Source organism: Gallinula chloropus, assembly GCF_964237585.1.
Source record: "Gallinula chloropus genome assembly, chromosome: 2".
NCBI classification, from domain to species: Eukaryota; Metazoa; Chordata; class Aves; order Gruiformes; family Rallidae; genus Gallinula; species Gallinula chloropus.
In genome coordinates this window covers 66911683-66934534 of record NC_140086.1, presented here as the reverse complement: position 1 = coordinate 66934534, position 22852 = coordinate 66911683, and the positions used below count along the sequence as shown (strand labels likewise).

At 43.4% G+C, this 22852-nt stretch overlaps 1 protein-coding gene across 1 annotated transcript in view; it reads left to right on the top strand.

Moving 5' to 3' along the window:
* Window positions 1–1534: 1534 nt before the first annotated feature.
* Window positions 1535–22852, top strand: part of GALNT12 (polypeptide N-acetylgalactosaminyltransferase 12) — a gene marked incomplete at both ends in the record, with an annotated part of 45648 nt that continues 24330 nt past the window's right edge. Inside the window, 5 exons of the mRNA XM_084279752.1 lie at window positions 1535–1908; window positions 16069–16238; window positions 16964–17153; window positions 20322–20507; window positions 22706–22823. Coding sequence (XP_084135878.1) covers window positions 1535–1908; window positions 16069–16238; window positions 16964–17153; window positions 20322–20507; window positions 22706–22823 — 1038 coding nt within the window. The remainder of the gene's footprint in view (window positions 1909–16068; window positions 16239–16963; window positions 17154–20321; window positions 20508–22705; window positions 22824–22852) is intronic.

Here is a 22852-nt window from a genome sequence, read left to right as displayed (position 1 = left end):
TGGTAGTGACAAGGATTTTTGCCCTTCGCTAGCAGCAGAAGTGCTTTCATGCACTCCTCAGCAATGAGGGTGAGCACTGCCCCATACTGCTTTACCAGGTTGAAGTCTGTCTCTGGGGTTGATCTCCACAGGCCTCCAACAGCAGCAGACAGTATGGTAAACAGGCTCTTTGCAAAACACACAGAGCAAATGACACCTCCAAGCTTGAATTTCAGCTTCCTGCTTAAGTTACTTTCACATGTTTAGGGTTTTTTTAAAAAAAAATCCCTAAACATGTGACCCCAGTCATCGTAATTGCAAGTTTAGACAAGACAAAGCTGCATCCTGTTGCGGGCAAAGGGAAAAAGCAGCAATGGATGTGGCATTGAGTATGAAACAGATGAGGAAATTTTGACTAAATGCCATGTTGCTTTTTCCCCCATAATTCTGTCAAACCATGAAATGGACTGCCCATCATCTGCATATTTTGGGATTTTCACTCATCTTCTGAATTAGTCTATAAGGCCACAGTGGTTGACTTTTTTCCAATCAAGAACACCGTTTTCTTCAGTGAACGAGCTTGTCACTAACTTCAATGGCTTCTTAGTCCATATTCTGTTTACTTTTAAAGCACATGTTATTCTAGAGGTGGCGGAAAGGATGAAGCCTGGTTTCCTACCAACATGTTTCCTTCAGCCCTGAAGCTCCTTCTAGTCCCTTTGTGGCAAATAACCTCCTTGGCTGTCCTCCTGGAACCCTGGCTACCTGTCAGGAAACAGCACGCCTTGGACCCAAATGCAGCTCACTGTGGTCATGCCAGCCCCCATGCTAGTCACACTTGTCTGTGCTGGGAGTATCTGTGCACATCTGGCACACAGCTGGTACCGGTGTTCATGAAGGTCCTTCGAGCTTCAGGGTGATCAGACTACCCCTTCCTTGAAAGGTAAGCATGCGAACGGGACATGCTTTCCGCCCTCCTCCTCACATCCCACGAATGGGCGACCCAGCGGCACCGGGCGGCCCCACTCTGCTGCCTCCCTGCCTGGGACAAGCGCCCCAGGAGGAGTCGGGACCATCACTGGCTCCACCGGTTGATGTCCACAGTGAGAGCCCGGAGCAAGCCGGAGCCGTGTGCCTCCCCGGGGATGCCGGGGGCCCTCGGGGCCGGGCAGCCCGCCGACCCCCACGAAACCAAGGAGCTTGGCTCCCGAGGACCTAGCTGGGGAGCGGGAGGGGCGCAGCCTCCCTCGCTGACAACGCGGAGCGGTTCCCCCGCCCGGGGCCGCCGGTAGAAGCGGCTCCCGCCCCGCGGCAGCGCCCGTGAGCGGCTCTTCCGCGCCGCGCCCCTCCGGGCCGGCCAGCGGCGGGGCGGGGAGGAGGGAGGAGCCGCCGGCGGAGGAGCCGGGCGGGTTTCCTGGCGGGGCCAGCGCTGGCAGCGGGAGGGTGGTGCGGCGTGGGTAGGTCTGTGAGAACTTTGCCGAGTCCTCCCGGGGCGGAGGCGCGTCCGCGTCCGTGTCCGGGAAGAGAGCGCCAGCGGCCCCGCCGCCTGCTCGGCATGGCTGGCCGATTCGGCCGCGGGATGTGCTGGGGCAAGCGGGGCCGGGGCTGCCGTGGCGGGGGCGCGCTGCTGGCGCTGGGGCTGCTGGCCGCCGTCGGCTTCCTCGCCTGGCGGCACGGCCCGCAGCCCCGCCACGCCGCCCGCCGCGCCCCACCGCCGCCCGTCGACGCCGAGCTGCTGCGGAAGCCGGTGTACGCGAAACCGGCCCTGGACCCGGGGGCATTGGGCGAGCTGGGCCGGGCGGTGCGGCTGGAGCTGAGCCCGGCCGAGAAGCGCCGCCAGGAGGAGAGCATCCGCCGGCACCAGATCAACATCTACCTGAGCGACCGCATCTCGCTGCACCGCCGCCTGCCCGAGCGCTGGCACCCGCTGTGAGTAACCCCCCGCTCCACCTGCCGCTGCCTGGGTGACACCGAGGGCGGGTGGGGACGGGGCCCGAGGAGCCGCGGCCACCCCCGGTGCGGCTCTTCTGAACAGAGCGGTGCTGGGGGGCAGCCCTCAGCGCGGGGGTTAGTCGCGCAGCTCCCTCAGAAAAACTTCCTTTTCTCCCCGCAGGGGCTTTTGCTCGCAGCAAACAGCACTGGCTCGCCAAGTTAAAAACCGCCGGTGACTTTTGCCTGGCTCCCGGCCCTCAGGGGAAGTAGCGTGCGGTGGTGCCGGGGGTTGTTTCCCTCCGGTAGCCCCGGCAGTGTGGTTTCAGCCCCGAGGCAGTGGCATGCGGCCGTCTTTCTCCTCCTGCCGTCCCCCGGATAGGACACGGTAGCCAGGAGCGGACTTCTCCAAGTCGCTCCCAGCTTTCCCAGTGTTGTGCTTCCTAGACTTCAGCTTTGCGTTGTATCCACGTGACTTATGCCACACAGTATAAAACAGGTTGTTTTTACCATCGGGCTTACTGGGAACGATGTGGCTGGTGAGAGGAATGGCATAACCGGTTATGGGTCTGTGCCAAGGACAGAGCCCTGGCTGCAGCCCCCTCTCCCTCTCCCTCTCCCTCTCCCTCTCCCTCTCCCTCTCCCCTCCCTCTATCGTCTGTTGACATCGGTGTGTCCTGTCCTGTAGCTCACACAACTCTAGCTGTAAGTGCTGACTCTGAAGCATTAATCAGTCCTGTGGTAGGTCCTGATAAAACCACAAGACAAGTGCGAGGTCTTTTTACCCTGACAGAAGGCATGTTGTTCTTGGTCGTCTTTTATTCTTCCCTTAGAAGCAGGCTGGAGACCACAGGCTAACAAGGACTGGTTTAGTTGCGTTTCTACAGGAAGAGTTTAAATCGTTTTGATGAATTATTTTGGACTCCTGCCATTTCTCTCAGACAGGATGTCGGAGGAAATGGGAGATCGCAGTTGTTGAGCAGGGGATATTATAGATGGTGGGGTGGGGTGGGAGATACTTGAAACGGAAATAATATAAATGGTCAGAGGGATTTTGTTACAATGACACCATTTTTCTTGTTTGAGTGTTTGGATGTGAAAATGACAAAATGTATCCGAACCAGGAGTATCAAGGCATCAGTGACATAATATCAGAGATAATTGCCTTCTGGGACTGTATTATACTGCTGTAGTATCTGCTGGCACGTGCTTAAATGTAAACTATGGCAGAAACATCACAGAACATCTATGCAACTCACAGAGCAAATGTAAAAAATACCCCAACTTCCTCGAAGACAATTTTGCAATAAAGTTGTTAACCTTCTCTCTAAGGAAGGAAGAACACGTAAGAGATCGAAGTAAAGAACAAAAGAAGTGTTCTAAAAGGTATTTCAAAGCCTGTAGCAGTGCAAAATTCATTGCACTTCAGTGTGAGGTTAGAGGTTATACAGGTTGAAATGTCTAGTTTAGGAATAATTGATTTTTAATTACCTTTTTAACTGTTATTATTTCGAGGTTGGGAACCCTACTGTTTGAGATCTTTAATGAACATTTGGGTGATGGGTGAGGCTACAGTGGTAGGAAAGAAGTAGTAATGGTAGGCTTCACCTAGACTTCAGCTGTCCACAAAAATGATGCAAAGGCTCAATTTTTTTAGGTGTGATCAAAGAAACAATTTTGGTACTTAAAGGCCAGAAGGTGACAAATACACCATTCCTTTTTTTTTTAGTGGTTATTTGAAGGAGAACTGGAGAACCTGTGCTGGCAAGCCTTGGATCTCTTCCAAGCATATTATTTACAAACTGTGGTAACGAAAGGAATTATCAGCAGATAGGTAGGTGTGGTCTATTGAGAAAGAGTTGATTTTGCTTTTGTTAAGGATGATGTGTCTCACAAACCTATTAGAGTTCTTTGAAGGTCATAATTATATGGTCAGGGAAGTGTCCTGTTACTTCCACAGGCTTTTGATGAGTTCCCTTAAGATCTATGAAGGTGGAAATTCCTTGCATTTATAAATAACTGGATAAAAACTGGGAATCACTTGTTTTCTTTTGGGGTTTTCTCCTTTTTGGTTGGTTTGTTTGTTTGTTTTTTTAATAGTGGAGGATTGCTGGTGAAGAATCTGCATCCAGAAGTCTGTATTGGACTCAAAGCTGTGCCACTTCTGGTGTGGCTTCCATAGAGAAGTGACTGATTTGCAGCTCTTCATCCTGAGGGTGCTGAGCCACTGCAATACTGTGTTGATGCTTTGAGGGGATAAAACAAATTCTGTCACTTCCCTGGTCCAAAAATCCATTTATTGTGAAGCCTAAGGAAGTCCATCGACTAGAAAATACCAATGAAAGATTCACTAGTTATTAAGAGATACTATACTTGGAGACTTCATTCCGGGCTATGAGCTTTTGGTCTGTTTTAAGCATATGCTTACACTGTGGAAGTAAGTCTGGAAATTTTAGATCCCAAGAAAAATGGAGGATGAAAGAAAAGGAAATATAGATAGGCAACGTCCCCACAACCTGGATGCTTCTCTGCTCCTTTTAACCTTAATGTCCTCCCAAATTCATCAATGAACCTGCTTTTTGGGTGGTTTTTTTGTAAAAAAACACAAACACGTGAATCTCATGAAAAGTAGGATTTTGCTAATAAGATTGAGAATATTTGAACCACTAAGCCTTTACATCTGGTCTGCAAAATTATGTATACAAGCTGTTTCTTTATCAGAAACCGATGATAAAACTTCTTCCTGTTGCTGCCTGTGGTACATCCTGGACCTGCTGTCAGACCAGAAATGTGCCAGCAGTTATTTGCTAATACCTATATCTGGTAATACTGTGTAGGAAGAGAAGATGAATAGTTTGACTGAGATTACTCCCCAAAATAGTGCATTATTTGATGATATTTTGACTATGAATCCCTACACCAATGTTATTTACTTTATAATAAAGTTACTTCAACTTTAGGTATTTCTCCTGCTATAACGCTCCTGCCAGTTTAAATAATCAGAAGACCTTTATTCATTCTTGTCATCACAGAGCACTGTAATGTGTTTTTCTGAGAACTGCTCCTTTTTCTGTTGAAACACGGACTTGGAGAACCCAACGAGTTCTGTTGTTCCCTTTAGAGAGTTCCTGCAGCCTTTAACTGTCGGGCCTGGTAACACTGCGTTTCATTGTATAGAAACTCTTCAGTTCTACAGGTGGCTAGAACTGTGTGTCTGTGTCTACATGCATATACGTAAATACATCTAAACACATAAAAAATAAATAGAGATATAAAGAAACTATTAAAAATATACTTCTTTTGGTAAAATATGATGAGCAAGAATGTAACAAGTCCCTGCATGGTGGTACAGTTTATGCAAGGGTGAGAAATGAAATGTGCCATAGGCTCAGAGAGTGACAGAGTTTGTAAGGTACCTCTGGGGCTGTCTACTCTAGCCCCCTGCTTGAAGCAGGGCAGCATCAGTGTTACAGCGTGTTGCTAAAGGCCATCCTTGTCCTGCCAAATTGAGAAAGTCTCCAAGGATTGAGATTCAGCAGCCCCTCTGAGCACATCTTGGATTCTTTTAGATTAAGGACTGTCCTCAAGCACTGTTACTGATCTTAGACATGCTCCCTTTTTTAAAAATTTATTTTATTTTCGGTATTTCTCATAGTAGGAGTGGATTACACATTTATTCCTGGGATGGTTTCTGTGAAATCACACCAGCTTTCCTGTGGCTAACTCTGGTAACAAAAGGACTGAGGCAGGGATAGGCACTTTTGTGCCGACTCGGGATTTTCTGTTGTGTTTTCTCATGGTAGGAACCTGAATCAGCCCTTGGGCCTCATTTCACTTGTCCTGTCAAGCACGTGGATTTACAAGTCTTTCATGTCTTTCTTTTTACCTGGCAAAGGATTTTGAGTAGCGGCAAAAAAGCACAGGAAAGTTTGAATGTGGTCTGCAGAATAGTAATTGACAGCTATAAAAGAAGTTTAGATACTCGTTCTTCAATCCTAGATGGTTTTCTGTGTTTGGGAGAGGGTCTTTGTTTATATAAGTTTTAGATGTATATTTAAGTAGCTATGTATATCTATTTAACTGGCTGTGTATATATAAGGTAAATAGATATACACAAATACTTAATTTCCTCTGTCTCTGTCACTTATGCCTGTAGTATTATTTGGATTTGGGGATGTTTGAGTTTAGACTAAGGATCCTGCCCAGAGATTTTTGCAACTTCAAAACTGCTTTTTCTGTCTGTTCCCTGATTTGTACGTGATTCTCTTACAATCTCACTCGCTACTGTGTTTTGTTTATGGGGTTGTAAATACCAAGTTATGGAGGGCTGCTCACCTGGTAGTATCTCGCTAGCAAATTCCCAGCCTAATCCTTGAGATGAGTTTTTTGGTCCCTCTTCTCCTCCAGAAGTCAGCATCGGATTTTGATGGGCAGGCTGCTCCTGCCAGGAGTTTTAACCTGACCCTGTTCCAGGAAATGGCGCAGCAGCTGGGCCTTTCCTCCCCGGCCCACCGTGACTGCCTGACTTCACCCAGAAGCTTCTAATTTGTGAAATAACTGCAATGAGGTGGTTTTTTCTTTGGTGTTTTTTTTTTTTTTTCTTTCTTCAGCCCATATAGTAAAATGGGGCTCCTGGGAGAGTTCACCGCAGCAGCTCAACCACGCTGGCATGTCACTTCCCTCTATAAACATGCAGCTGGTTGTGGGTGTTCCCCTGCTTTAGGTTTGATCAGGGGTCAGGAGGCACGATGCTCTCCAGCTTGTGAGCAAAATGCTCTGTATAAGGCACTGACAGGTGTTACTTGGTTTAGGAGTTCCGTAAGGCTACGGTTGCTGGTTTGGGATTGGGCTTTTTCCTTTGTTGTGTTTGATTCCTGAGCTTTCCTGGAATGGATAATTGGATTCTGGTAACTCCATTAATTGTGATACTTTTTAGGCGTTAGTTCGTTGTTGGTTAGCAGGATTTTTTGCATTTATAAATGCTTTAGACCTGCGAAGTGGGTGTCTCAGGATGTCTCATCCCTCCCCCCTTGCACAGTTGAGTGGGGAGTAAGAAATCTGCAGCACTGACATTTTTTTTTTAAAAAAAAAAAAAAGGCTTGCTTTTTACTTAGCAATTGTAGAAACTTTGCTGTATTCTGTACTTTGATATTTACAATATTTTACTATTTTTGTTTCCTATATTCTATAAAAATGTGTCAGTTTTCTTTGTCATGATGTTCTCGCTTAATAGAAACCTGCAAACATTCTCCAGAATCGCTCACATGACTTTTTTTTTTGACCGTTTTTCATGACAGCTTCTGGTAGAGATCCTCAGCTTCCTCTGATGTCTAGATAAGTTCTTGGTTTCCGATTATTTCGGTTTTAACCTGAGAAAGTTTTCAGAGCAGTGTAGTTACCAGAAATTATGGTTTCTTTTTTTTTTAATTTATTCAAATAGAGCTCTAACTATACACGATTGTCTGTAAGGACCAGGTGCATCCACACCCTACTATTAATGGTGGTTACAACAACTTCTCTTTTTTTATATATATATATTTCTTCTCAGAATATTTTTCCTGCCTTGAGTCAGCTTACTCGCATCAAAATAAGTTTATGAACGTAGGTGTAGGAAATCATGTGGCTCATTGCAAATGTTAGGTGTGTCCCACTACCTTGCAATGAAGTTGCAAACACAGGGAATCATTTGAGCAAAATGAATCTGCTGTTTCAAATCAGCAAGATGAAATAAAAATTTTTTTTTTTCTCCATGGACACATGCAGAAATGCCTTTTCATCTGCATATCCAGAATCTGGGCTAGGTAGGAACTCCTGTTGCCCTTTCCTAATGCTTTGGAATTAGGAGAATCTTTGGATTTTGCAAATTTGTGGATTTTAGGATATAGTTGTAGTCCACCCTCAGAGGTGGGTTTTCTAGTCATTTTTATCTTAATGTATTTTTAATCTGCCTTAAACAGATTTGCTCTTTTTTTTTCCTTCCCAAACTTCTTTGCAAATATTTTCTGCCATTTCACACTTCACAGCTTTCTTCCTTGCTTCTCACAGTGTTTTTATGTTAGCCAGCATAGCCCTTCATTATCTGAACACTTAAAGCAGTGTTTGGCAGTCCGTCTTGTCAAGACCTTGTTGTCACTGGGAGAATCATTCTTTAAAACATCAAATAAACTGGAAAACCATTTCACAATATTAGGCCTCTGTTTTCAAAGACTTAATCGTATCATGGTGTCTCAGTGTCATGGTTTGACCCTGGCTGGAGGCCAGATGCCCACCAAAGTTGCTCTATCATTCCCCTTCTCAGCTGGGCAGGGGATAAAATATCTATTGAGAGGCTTAGGAGGTGAGTTAATGACAGGAGAGATCATTCTGCCATCAGTTTTCTTTCCTTTATACCACGTTAAGTCTGTTTTGCCTGTGACACTATCTAATTTATTACGGTACACAACACACACACACACACACTGAAACCAGAGTCAGATAATGAGAAGTGTGACCAGATCTTACACTGTGTCTCCCCACCCCTCCCTTCTTAGCAGATTTCACTTTATTCATGATTTCTCTCCCTTCTTCCCCCGCAGTGTGGCACAGGGAGGGGCAGGGGATGGGGGTTTCAGTCAGTTCTTCACCAGCTGTTTTCCTTCTTAGTTGGGGTGGGGGGTGGTGATGGTGGAAGGAAGTGCATTCCTCACACCCTTCCCCTGCTGCAGCGTGGAGTCCCACCCACAGGAGACAGTCCTCTACGAACTTCTCCAACGTGAGTCCTTTCCTACACGGCTTCAGCTCTTCACCAGCTACCCTGGCGTGGGTCACTGCTATGGGGTGCAGTCATAGAATCATAGAATGACTCCCAGTCTCATGAGCCCAGATTGCTCTAGCCTGGTCCTCTACAGGGTCACAAACTACCCCAGCAAACCTGCTCTGGTGTGTGTGTGTGTCTCCATGGGCTGCAAGTGCTGGCAGAGGCTTGCTCCAACTCTAGTCACAGTGTCTTCTGTATGTCTCCACCTGCTCCAGCATGGGGCCTCTCCATGGGCTGCAGGTGGGGTCATGGCCTTTTCCATGGACTGTGGGGGGACACCCACTCCCCCATGGGTTTCTCCACAGGCTGCAGGAGCATCTTTCTCTCTGGCACCCGGGGTGCCCCCTCCCTCCACTTCCTTGGCCTTGGTGCCTGCACAGTTTCTTACAACTCACTCCCTTTTCTGGGGGCAAAAAGCATCTGCTTGCGTTTTTTTCCTCCTGAATGTGATTCCCAGAGGCGCTGTGACCATCACTGATGGACTCAGCCTTGGTCAGCAATGACTCTGCCCTTGAGTTTTCTGGTGTTTGCTCTCTCAGGCCTGCAGAGCACTTCTAGCTGCACATTTACCTGGGCCACTGGGCTGGGGAAGTGTGGACCAGCATTGCTTTAATTTGTGCTGCTTAAGTTTTCCAGCTTTGCCCCAAGTAATTTGGCCAGTTATCAGCACCCTGCTGTTATCTGCTTTGCTAATGGGACTGAGACACACCTTCCATAAACGTCACGTAATATCCAAATACACATAGGGTATGTAGGTGTGCAAAACCAGGTGCAGCCTTTTCATGCTCAGGTAAGACTTTAAAAAAACCACCCCAAAACCAACACCAACAAAGAAAGGAAACAAAAACTCAAAAAACCAAAAAAACTGACAGTTGGATTGAGGTGGTTTTATGTAAGAAAAGAAATCAGCATGAAAAGTTGGTTAGTGTTTGGAGACGAGAAAAATAATCTGATTAATCATACCCTTTAATTCCACTGGTAATGTTGCGCTTCTGTATCCCAGGTTTTGATGTAATAGGGCTGCATCACTTTTGGCTCATACATTGGACTTTATCCATAGGTTGGGGGGAGAGGAGCGGTGATTCAAGCACACGTTCAGACGGGAGTAGGTAAGATGGCTTTGGTAAACTCTGTAGGCTGGCTCAAAAACCAGCGCTGCTGCTGTCATGTTGCTGAGCTCATTGAGCGACCTGCTGAACCCTAAGCTGCTGCTGGGAGAAGGGAGCAGTAGAAAAGGGGGGGAGTGGAGGACCCCACCATGTCCCTGTCCTCTGCCGTGGCTTTGGGAGGAGATGGTGTTTTCTAGTGGGTGGAGATGCCTGGCAGACCTCCTGAACTGACACTGCCGCCTCCGCAGTTTGCGGCAGGAGGAGAAGGTGCAGTTGGATTGAAATGCCCATTGCTCCAGATGAGCCATTTTTGCTCACAGCCACCTTTTCAGCACATGCCTTATTAAAAGGGCATCTGTTGGTTTAATTCGATATTCTAAGCCTCTTCAAATTAGGAAGGGGAAAGGAGGTGGTGGTGTGAATTGGCATGACCCCTGCCCACCATAGTGAACCCAGCAAGCCTGGTTCTTAGCCCGCTGCGTGTAAGCCTGCTTGAAGCAGGGTGCTGACAGTGTTTGCTGGATGATGCTGTGATGGTGCGTGTGTGGCAATGTCAGGTACCACAGTCACATAAATCAAGTTAAATTGGATAGAGCAGTGACACATACTGGCTTGAACTTTATGAGAGAAGCTACAGTATCTTGAATTATTGTATTTTCAGGCATTCATAATGAAAGTTCAAAAGCAAAACATATTTTCAGCCATCTAGAACAGTTTTTTTTTATTGACTGTTGAAAATAATTTTGATGTCTTGATTTTCAACACCCTTTTTTTTCCCCATTAAAAGTGTTCAGATACATTATTTCTAAAAAAGTGTACCTTTAGAAAGCATGAAATAATGGGAGCCAATTATATTCCTAACAAATCTTTGAAAACTCACAGAATGTTTCTTTTTTTTTTTTTCCTCCCCCTTAATTTTGGCGTATAGAACACGAAGTTTGGAGATTAAGACTGAATTTTCTCTTGCCTTATTGTCAGTGCAGTTGTGGTGGAAGTCTTGCATAAGAGTATGTCGCAACCATTCCTAATTAAGTCATGGCAGCATGCCCGGTGCACACACATTCATGCTCTCTCCCTATAGATACGCATCTCTCTCTAAGAGAGAAACAGCTCCTTACAATGAAATAAATTGAGTGATTACATTAATTGACACAAACATTCACTAAAATAGCCCATTTAATTTTGTTTAGGCATTTCCTGACTGATGTCTCCTTAGTTGCTAATAAATAACCTATTGTAAAACTTGCTAACAGAAGATTTTTGTGGTGTAGCAGGTTCCAAGGTTAAATTATTAAACTTGTCAGCCCTACAGTCTTGCTTAGACTGTGGCTTACAAATTCAGTGTGAAAAGGTAAAACTGAAAATCCACAGGGATGTGGACATATGATGATTCATAGACCTTTACATGTTTTGCTAAAGTTTGCATTTTGTGGAGGTAGATGTTTGAGTAGGTGTTGCCATGAAAGATCCAGGAAAGCTGGGATGTAGTGAACTTGGTTTTAGGTTGTGTTTTTCCCATCTAGGTATTCAGAGATTCTCAGCTAGACAGAATTCTAATATTTAAAATGTAGGTGTTTATTATAAATTGATAAAAGCTATGTCTTGCCATTTCTTGGTTTATACTTGGTGATCGAGTGGGAGGATGCCTGAAACATCCATCCACCTGGCCTGGAAAAGAGCGCCCAAGGGAAACTGGGCATGAGGGTAACCAGGGATGATGGTGTCTGAAGCATGTGTCCCAGCCCTCACCCCAGGAGGTGGTGACAGACACGTTTTCTCTGGGTACAGCTCTGCCATGTGCAATGACTCTGCTCATGTGTTCTCTAGTGAGGCAGCAGAGAACAGGAGCCATCAGAGGGCAGAGGCTGAGATTCTGTCACTCCCTCACATCACGTTACACGTTATTGTTGGTATCCATTATATATCAGCGTTTTTCAGTGAAATCCAAGTGGCCTGTGTTGTGGTTTCTTGTAATATATGTAGCTATTTATATAAAATAGGAAAGATCCTGTGGTTGAATACAATAATGAGAGTAGGGAAGGAGTATGTTGAACCACAAATGACAGTGCTTCTGTGATTCTTGGCTGTGCTTGAAAATGTCATGTTCACGGGCAGCTCATCTCGTGTCTGTGTTAGGTTTTTACAAACCCCTTGGTAGTTACAATAGCTAGATTCGAGCTGGCAGCCAATTGTAGGTACTATAGGTAGTTTCCTGTTTAGCTGTAGAAAAGTTAAACAGCTGCTCTGTAGTTAAACATCTACAGATGAGGGAAACCTGTATAGAAATCTGTTTGTGCTGGGTAAGTGTCCTGAGAAGGGTGAGGTGAATCGCCTCTGGATTTCTGTTTGTGGACATGCTGAGTCTGGACAATTTGCTCAGAGGTGGTCCCTTGCTTTTGTATGGCCAACATGAGATGCAAATAACCCTGTCTTGATGCCATCTTGTACTGGGAAAGGACAGTGTTACGTATTGGAGGGTGACACTGAAGAGTGCTCTAGTCAGAAGGTGAAACCAGCTTGCAGTATCAGCATTATAAATACACGTTCCCAGTATCTGTAAAAACAATTTTGGGCTGGTGTCACCCATTTGAATCCTCCCTGTGATTTTAATGGCTTTTCTGAACAGCTCAAAGCAGAGCTGCAATGATTCACTTGGGAAGTAGGAGCTTGGATACTTGGCTGACACACACAGAGAATAACGATACGTCCTGAAGTTTGCAAAGGCTAATATAGAAGATGTGCTGCTGAGGTGGCTCTGTGTAAAAAGGAGTTGGGGAATGGAAAAGCTCATCTGTCACCACTGGGCTTTAAGTCAGGTTTCATATTTGGTTGGGGATTGGGTTTTTTTGAAGCTTGTGTATCTTGTGAAGTGGTAATGTTTAGTGTCCATATGTGTGTTGCTTGTTATGCAATACTACTTGTAAGCAGTTCCATTTCAGGAATTCATTCTTTACTATTATTATTATTTTCTTACATTCTTGTTTTTCCAGCATTTAAACACTTCAGATTTGTAATCTCCCCAGTGGGATTATTTTTTAAGACTGAGCAAATCTCCTTGGAATTTCATCGAAAATAGGAAGAGAAGGAAAATTATGCTTCATTGTACAAACAATATTTGAGACTACAAGCAGTTGAGATCTTGTAGTACTCTACTAAAGAATATATGTCTTGGCAATAATTTCAAGATAAACGTGCAGATCTGCACAGAAGTTGGGTTTGGGGTTTTTTTCTGTGTTTTAAAAGTTTCAAAATTTTACTTGGTCTGTATATGATGATTAGTTTTCCCCAAAATACATGTAATGTATTAAAAAGTGAAGCTTTCAGTCACACTGTGTGTGGTTGGATATACGAGGTGAGAGATGGTTCCTTTCCTCGGTGGGTTGTCAACCTAGTCCAGACAACTTTTTGAGGGGAAGTGGACTGGAGGGGACCCGGGTGACGGCCAGCAGCCTGCCCTGCCACTTCTCTGCGCTTGCCTGCTGCAGACCTAGAAAATAAATTGTTCTTTTTCGTTTTGGCCTCTCTCTTGACTTCAGAAACCAAAGGAACGTGCGCTCTGGTGTGCCCCCAGAGAAGCTGACCTTTTCCCGCAGTGAAAAGAATGCTTGTCAAAGGAGGCAGCAGTGCACAGTGAATCACAAAACAGTTTGGGGATTGCCTTGCTCTGTGCCAAATCATATTTCCAGTCTCCAGCATGTAATTTTCAGGCAAATCCTTTGAAGTCTTTAATCTATAATTAGGCTTATAATCTTCTTTAGACCTTGTGGATTCCCTTTTTTAAATAACAGTATACAACATTACTATTCAGTGAATCTTTCTGACATATTTTGCAGAGAAAGCTTTCCTGGTGGCTTTCTATTTGTGTTTTTTTTTTCCTTCAGTTTTCTGAAATGTGTAGGTAAAGATCCCATTTCCATCAAGAAATGGACTGAAATTACCTGGTACAAGTGACTGTGATGTGCAAGAATAATTTTTTCCTGGCAGTGCTCAGCATAAATGTTTTTCAGTAGGCTAAAGCAAATACGTATTTCTAAAATTGGATTCACACAGTAGGTTTCTCTGTGGTTGTTTTTTTTTTTTTTAAAAAGAGTGAATTAAAATGTCACTCCTTTTTCATGTGCTAATACACATAATTTGTTTGGCAAAACAAATGGCTTCTGCCACCAGCCACTGGTGTGAGGCAGTTCTCTCTGTGAACACCCCAGGTTTGCCTCTGGACAAGTCACTGTCTGGAGGGATGGGTATTTTTGTACTTTGTGTCAAAGTGTGCGTGTATACAGTGCCTACCTATATGTACCTGAGCACACAGTGAAAAGTTGTTGCGTAGCATTCCTTCCATGGTTAAGAAGCAGCCTCCTGTGTGCCTCCACTGCCCAAGTATCCTTTGTCCTCTTTGCTTCCTCATTCGCAGGTATTTCTTATAGCAGTACACCTTACTCGCAGGTATTTCTTACTCAACAGGCTTCTTTTTGTTCCTAAGGAGAATTTTAATTTTAGGAATGTTCAGATTCAGACTTACTTTGTTTCTACCCTCCTTTCTGTATCACAGATCTTAATAGATACTCTGTCATCTTAAAATATTACAGACTGGAACTGTTCAGCGTAGAGAAAAGAAGACTAAGGGGGGACCTTATTAATGTTTATAAATATCTGAAGTGTGGGACAGGGGGAAATGGCCAGCCCCTTTTCAGTGGTCTGTGGAGACAGGACAAGGGGCAATGGCCTCAAGTTGGAGCACAGGAAGTTCCGCACCAACATGTGGAAGAACTTTTTCCCAGTGAGGGTGACAGAGCCCTGGCACAGGCTGCCCAGGAGGGTTGTGGAGTCTCCTTCTCTGGAGATATTCAAGACCCATCTGGATGCCTGCCTGTTTGACCTGTCCTAAGGAACCTGCTTTGGCAGGGGGTTTGGACCCGATGATCTCTCCAGTTCCCTTCCAACCCTTGTGATTCTGTGAAATTTCTAAGAAGTCTCTTTTAATTGCGAACACAGCTTCATTAAATAGTCAGCAAATACATTCTCAATGTGCTAGAGGTAAGCTGTTTTCTTTTAATGTCGTGTTCTGGGATTTTTTTAGAGAATTTTGGTTCCCCTAAAGAGGCCAAAGCTAAAAAGGACAGTTTATTTTCTAGCTCTGCAGCAGACAAGCTGACCGAAGTGATTTTTCTGTCACGTTGATGAGTTTTGGCTTTCCTTCTCAGCTCCCCATAGCATTGGTATTGGAGGACTCAGTGGTGGTGTCTTTTAGCAGGAGGGATGTCCTACCTGCTTTAGAATCTACCATGACAGTAGTCAAGAGAAGCTGTAGTATGTCCTTCTGCCCTGTACAAGCCCTGGTGACACCAGGCAGTGATTTGGAGGCATAAGAAAATTCAAACATCTCCAAACCATTTTTGTTGGTTTTTAATAAAACTGCAAATACAGAATGCTCTGAGAAAAAGGAAGAAATGGTAATAAATACTATAATTATTTTAAAATTCTTTCAGACCAGGGGAATCTTTAACAATTTACACATTTGGCTCAGCATGAAGTTTCTTGGCATCTTTACATTCATTTAGGGAAGTTCATATATATTTATAGGAGCCACATTCTGGAGCTTAATCCAAAGGTTTGCAAACTTCCTAGCTCTCCATAGAGCCAAACCCATGCATTTCTATGTCTGCCTGTGTTTTTTCTGGATTTCACTATTATATCTTGGCAGTTCTGTGGTCTTCCCAAATTCTGCTTCAGCGTGCATATGTTTCAGTTCTGTTGCTGGCTTTTTTTTTTCCTTTCATCTTTATAAGTTGCTGTTCTTCACAGTTATATTTTTACTGTCTAGCACTTGTTTTACTTTCCAAAACACAAGTTATCAGTAATTTATGCTACTGTTTTTATGGCAACGAAGTTTTGCATTTCTCTGGTTGTTGTTTGTTTTTTTTTTTTTCTCCTCCCTTTTCTTTTGTTTCTGTAATCTGAACGTGTTTTGGCTATTGGTTTGTTCCTGTCTACTTGAGGAAATTTTATGCAGAGATATTTGGGGGAGGGTTTGCAGAATTTCAGTCATAATACTGCTGTGGAAATGGGACTTCCAGAAGGCCAGCTTCCTCAAAGTGTTCGTGTGACTTTTCCATGTATGTAGTTTCTTTAAGATCCTTTATATATTCTTGTTTACAGTTAAGTAGCATACAAACTCTTCATTTGAGAATAGTTTTCTGAAAATGGACAAATGTCTTTGCACTCATACTAAATGTAAACCCCCCCCTTCCTTTACAGATGCAGAGAGCAGAAGTATGATTACTACAACCTGCCAAAAACCTCTGTTGTGATAGCTTTTTATAATGAGGCTTGGTCAACGCTTCTGCGAACTGTTCACAGCGTTCTTGAGACATCTCCAGATATACTTTTGGAAGAAATTATCCTTGTAGATGATTACAGTGACAAAGGTAGGAAGGATAAGTCTAAATTATATTGATTCTTATTGGGGTTTCTTGTCAAGCCAGTCAGAGAAGGAAAAGATAGGCTGTTTGGGTAACATGCCATAACATTGTATAACGTGCATCTCATTGGAAAATGGGTTTTCTTGTAGCATGCCAGTGAAAATTTGGGGTTCTGGACCAAATTTAGTTTAGAATGGGGAAGCAGGTTTGCTGTGGTGTAACATGAGTGCCTGCATACATAGATAACTATGGTCTGGTTGGAGCATCCCAGGTTTCCTAATTTGAGCAAGTTTCAATTGCTCCAAGGTTTCCCTGTTGTAAGGCATAGTAAGGGAATACCATGTTATCTGCTTTCATTTGAATTATGGGACACAAGACAATGCTGGCGTTTTCCACCATATAGGAACTTTGTTCAGATTAAAACTTTTACCCAGAAGCAGCTTTATGTAACATTTGAGACTCGCATAACAATTTGGAAATGAATCACAGAGGCAAATATGAAGCGTTCAGTTTCTTAAAAGTAACTGTGATTCGTGTCCATCAAAGTTCTGGGCCTTTTCCTTGGCCTTTCTGAACACGGGCAGAGTCTGAGTTCAAAGTGCCAGTGTCTGTAACAGCCCTGCAGCAAGGGCTACGGCACTGCAAAAAGAGCTCTCTGTGCCATGATGTAAAACAGTCAGTCCACAACTGGATTCTTCCTTACTTTTTGTGTGCTTGTTTGTTGGTTACAGAACATTTGAAGGAGGCTCTGGAAAACTACGTGGCTGGCTTGCGCAAGGTGCGCCTTATCCGCGCAAACAAGCGGGAGGGGCTGGTTCGAGCCCGGCTGCTGGGGGCCTCTGTGGCCAAAGGCGACATCCTGACCTTCCTGGACTGCCACTGCGAATGCCACGAGGGATGGCTGGAGCCGCTGCTGGCAAGGTGAGGTTACCGTTGCAGAAGGAGAAGAGAGAGTTCGGCAGGCTTCTGGGGTGGAAAAATGTCTGTTAGCAGCAGAAATCTGGTCCCTGAGGCAACGCAAATGTCTCCTGGCGGTGGGGTAGCGAATGGAAGTGTGGAAGGTCAGGAGGTGGATTTTTGTTTTCTCCTGAGGACCAGGCTGCTGCTTTCCCAAGAGGAAGGGAAAGTGTTTTTTTTCAGGAAGAACAATCCAACCTCCAGCTTTGAAACTGTCTTGGCAGAGGTGGCTTATTCTGTCATCGTGAGAGGAAGGTCTGGAAATATGTGTACCCCAAGGCATCACCAATGGCAGAGCAAGATGCACATAAGAAGATTGGAAGAGAAGTGAATAATAGTCTTTTAATCCTGAATGAATCCATCTTTCCAAAGTGGTTCTGATACAAAGGATAGGGAGGAGTTAATGTTATGTCAACACTGACTTTTACGTGGACACCATCTGTCCTGGGGCACTGTACTTTAGAGCAATGCAGTTTTCCATCTATCCTGCAGATCTGTTGGGCAGTTCAGACAACCTCCATTAAAAAAACCAAAAGAAGTCATCCTGAAGAAACTCTCCAGACCCCTAAAAACCAGAATACTAGTGCTGTCTTACAGCTTAGAATATCTGATATTCTTGCAACCTCATCCATGTGTAGTGAGCAGCCATGCATGCACTTCTACAGTGAGTTCAGCCACTGGTACACCTCACCGCGCACCCTGTGTCACATGCTGTGTCGCTTTTGCCCCTCTTGCTAATAGCTTAAGTCTTTACCCCCTTGGATGCTGCTAGCAGATAATAGAGTACCTGAATCAGGCCTCCTGGATATTTTACATTAAACCCAGGTCTTTTTAAAGCAGATTAAAAAAAAAAAAAAAAAGAAAACAAAAAGACCTTTCCTCAAGGTCAGTGGTTTGATCCTGTAAAGGTTCCCACTAGGTAATGTGGACTTCAGAGAAGAAGCAAAGAGAAAACACCAGCCCTATGCACACTGGAGAGAGATTTCCGAAAGCACAAACTGTCTTGAGGCCTGTGAGTCTTCCTGATTCCTGGTGGAGCTTGTGCTCTTACCCACGTCCATTTGAAATGATATTTGGAATAATATTTTAAATTCTTTTTTCTTAAAATTGTCATTTAACTTGCTTATAAATTTCAGATAGCTGTGGGTTAACTAGTTAGTGTGAAGAAGAAGGTAAAAAAAAACCCCAAAGAATAACCGTGGTTTTAACAACTGTCCAGTGAGACACAGATCATAGCTGCAGAGGTGATTCTGGGGTTCCTTCACTTCTTTAGCAAACCACTGGATGGCAATATTGAGGAAGGATTGGGATAATTTTAAGTGTAACAAATCCCCTCCTATAAAAAATTAGCCCTGGATGTGTCTTGGAATTTTTGCCTTTCTTGCCACAGATGCAGAGGTACATCTCTGAGAGGATGTTTGCACGGCATATCTGGCTCAAATGTATGGGAGCAATACGATTGTGTTAGCATTTTGCAGTGCAAACACAGTTGTATTTGTAGGCTGCTTGTGCATTGAACCATCTAGTTAATCCTTAACTTACAAGAAGGTGATGGCTTTTCACTTATGTGATTCCTGTCATAACTGGAAGCACGTTACAGTTTCCTAATTTTTACTCCTTTTCCCTTACAGGAGGCACAAAGCAATTTTTACGTTTTATTATGGTTTTTTTCCCCCGTGTGCATGTCATTCTCATTGTTTCATACATGAGTTTTATGCATGTGAGACTGGAGGCAGCAGTATTTGTATGAGCTCTTTTGTGCACTCTACCAAACAGGATTTCAGTAGGACATCATAACGAAGACAACAGCCCTGTCACATCTTCCCTCCAGCAACAAGAGACCGTTTCGTACTGAAGGCAGCCTTTCTCAGCTCAGACACTACTTCCTTGGAGTTGCTGCTGTTCTCTGTTGTGTTCAACTGTGACAAACTGCTCTGATTTAAGAGTCACTTGGTCAGCCTGTGACTCTGTGGGGTTTAGGTTTAGTAATTCTGTGAGGAACTAGCTCCCTTCGAATGACAGATACATCGCATCGCTCCCTTTCAGTTTTCTACTCCTCTGGAAATCAGAAGGGGCAGGGCTAAAAAGTACCAGCATCCTGAAGTCAAACAAGTCACTCTGTTTCACTGATCTGACAGGAAATGTCCAAGATGGGTGTAGAGAAGGTTGCTAAAGAGCAATTTAGGAGAAAGACGTTAGCTTGAATTTGTGTGCTTGGAGTTAATCTCTCCTGGTACTGACTGAGAATGGCCTTTCCAGAAGTACAGGTGAAGGCAAAGGCTCCCACTGCCATTTGTAAGGGCAAATGTTTTTTCAAAGGAATCCAGAAACCCCTGTAGTGTTGAGACACGGGAGAAAGGGGTTTATCTCCTTGTAGAAGTAGACCTGCAAGAAGTGTCTCCAGCTCTGATGTATTCTTAGTATGATAAAGATCTTGACTATCTTTAGATCAGCCTTGCTGATAGGTATGTCGTTCTGCAGTACTATCTTTTTTTCCTCCTTTTTATCTCTTACGTGTCCAGGCTTTCTGGAGGCCTCTTTCAGCTGTGGCTTGCTGTTGGAAATCTAATTCTCATGTTGTACATCTATTTTGTTTAATCTCATCGTTTCTTTTTTGAGTTCCCATTGTAGTGCTCAGTATAACTGTCTTGGAGATGATGCCAGCTCCAAGAACAACCACGTTTTTAAGGGCCAAGAGGCGAGCTAATTTATTATACATCTTTGCAGAACTATACAATTCTCAGGTGTTCTTGTAATTCCTTAAATGAAGCTACCTGCACAAAACAAAATAGACATTTTTGTTGACAGTGTGGTGCTGGCTATGGCAGCCAAGCCAGATGCTGAATGTCTTACCTCAAGCCATCTGGCACACCTCGCTTCTGCTGTCCAGGATGATTGATGCTTGCCAGGTGCCTACAGCTGACACTGTCCTGATGCATCCTCCCGATGCATCCTCAGCAAGAAATCAGTGGTTATTCTTGTAGCCATTATTTCCTTGTATTGCAGCATGAATTGCAAAGGAGCAAAACCACGTTTGGTATCTGTAAGCATTCTCTGTTCTTGACAGTTCTAGTATTTGAGAGAAATTTCTAATGGGAGGAAAAAAATGTTTTCTTTTAAAACCATTATTAGGATTGCGGAAGAAGAAACAGCTGTCGTCTGCCCTGTTATTGATGTTATTGACTGGAATACATTTGAGTACCTGGGAAATGCTGGTGAGCCACAGATTGGTGGATTTGACTGGAGGCTGGTTTTCACTTGGCATACTACCCCTGAGAGAGAACAGAAACGGAGGAAGTCCAAGACCGATGTCATCAGGTTAATTTTTATGCATCTTATAAACTCTGAATGTTACAAATGTTTTTGATTTGACTTGGAAATGCCAGGCACTGAAAAATATTTGAGAAATGAGTATATTGCTATAAATGACATATTTTGTTTAGTTGCCCTTTCTTCCAGAATAGCTCCTGCTCACAGGAAAAATATTCCTGGAAAAATACTGCTCGGAAGCTGAAATTCCCTTGTAATCTTCCATATGGAATCCTTATGGCACAGGTAGTCTCTTGATTCCTGCAGGCAAACTCCTGTAGATGCTTATCAGCACACAGGAAGGTTGTAACTGATTAACTAATGGTGAAGGGTGCTCTCTGTGCAAAAGCAGAGAGATCCACATCGTGAAAAAAATGTATTGTGGTCAGTGATGGAAAACCCACAGGAGCTCGTGCAGATGTTTTCCTCGTGGGCTTTATTCTTGCTTCATTATAAGGCAAGTTGCAGACCATCGGTATTACTTGTCACTCAATGCTGTATTTTTAGAAGGGGTAATGTAAGAGTGCAAACAGTGCATCTGGAAAACGGACACTGTAGATGAAATCCTGACAGCTGAGGGTCTGTGATGTTCAGCTTGGAAGCTGCTGCATTTCAGCAGTGCATTGTAAGAAATGAAGAGGCTCTTTGGTATTTTTAACATCACAGTTTTGTTAGTTGTTGCTTTTGTGTAGAATCTGTTATCTTATGGACTACAACAAATACAGAATGATTATTTTTTTTCAGTCTTTCCTAGGTTCCTTATCATGATAATAATACACAGGACTTCACAAATATTAATGAACTTTGTCTTAAATGCGTGTTATTTTTTCTTTTTTTTTTTTTTAAATGGGAAAATTGAGGCAGTAGTTTAGCCCTCCCCAACATGTATTAGTTCACATCCTCCTTAAAAAGAAAGAAGTTTCAAAATACAGCAAACGTTTCTAAAGCTTTTAGTTTATTGATGCTTTTCACCATGGCACAAATAATTGTCTTTGGCATGCCAAGGGGAAAATGATGAGGGATAAAGCTTCGTGGAAACCCGGAGACTGATCTTGGCAAGTGTCTGGAGAAAGCAGCAGTGCAGAGAGTTGTGTCACCCACAGCTGCGTTTGGAAAAATGAGACCTGGAGTGAGACAGAAGAGGTTGGCTGGTTTGTTTGGGTGTTTGTTTTTTGGGTTTTTTTTGTCTTTCTGTGTCACCTCATCTCATTCCATTCCTTGAAACAACATATGACGGTGTAAGACAGCCTTGCTTCAAATAGATGGCTGGTAAAATTGTTTTGACAGGTTAAGAGTAACTAATCTCCACACGTAGCATTTGTTAATAGTTACCTCAACGGTGATTTAGTAAAATTCATAAAGTGTCAGCTGAATTTAGTTCCCATTGGCATCATATGCATGTCACTTTAAAGAGGGTCACTTTCTAAGACTGCAAACAATTTGGAATAATACTGAACGAATAGAGGATTACGGACATGTGAACGCACTACCCTGCTGAAAGCACATCCCTTAAGCGCCCTATCACTCTGTGCCTTCGGGTCTCTGATGAGAATCGAGCCTTAGCCCCTGATTTTCTTTTCCCAAACGTAGTAAAAAGTTTAAAAAAACCCCAAACAACCCAAAACCAAACAACAACAGATGGGCAGAACTTTTTAGGAAGGAAAAAAAAGGCATTTTTTTAGGAGATGTATTTACTGAATTCTGCTCAATTGATGGCTGAGAGTTTTTCTGCTTGATATTAATGGGATCAGGGATGTTATTAATTATTAAAGCACAAATATTTATTTACTTATTACTTAAGTAAAATATATAAGGATACCAAACTTAGAGTTTCAGTGCTGACTGATTTAATTCTGCCACAAAAAAAGCTCATGTTCTGCTATATGAAAGTAAGAGACAAATCATTTATTGTCACTTAGGCACTGCAGTTGCAAAAAATATATTAACACAATGTTTATCTTCTCTGATTTCATGGTTATTTTTATTTAAATACATTTTGGAGCTTGGTTTGGATACAATTTTTTACTACTAAATTAAATTAAAATGACCTGATGATAACTAATCAATGACCAACTGTTACTTTGTATCCAGAAAAGACTGAGAAAATGTAAAATAAAAATATACTGTATATTTTATCCTTTGCATTGGTTTGTTAATTTTAATTTATTTTTTTTTACAGTTCAGTGTTACTGTTTTGTGTTTTACAGGTCTCCAACCATGGCAGGTGGATTGTTTTCTGTGAGCAAGAAGTATTTCGATTATCTTGGTTCATATGACACGGGAATGGAAGTCTGGGGAGGAGAAAACCTTGAATTTTCGTTTAGGGTGAGTGGCTCAATAGAAAGCCTCTTTTT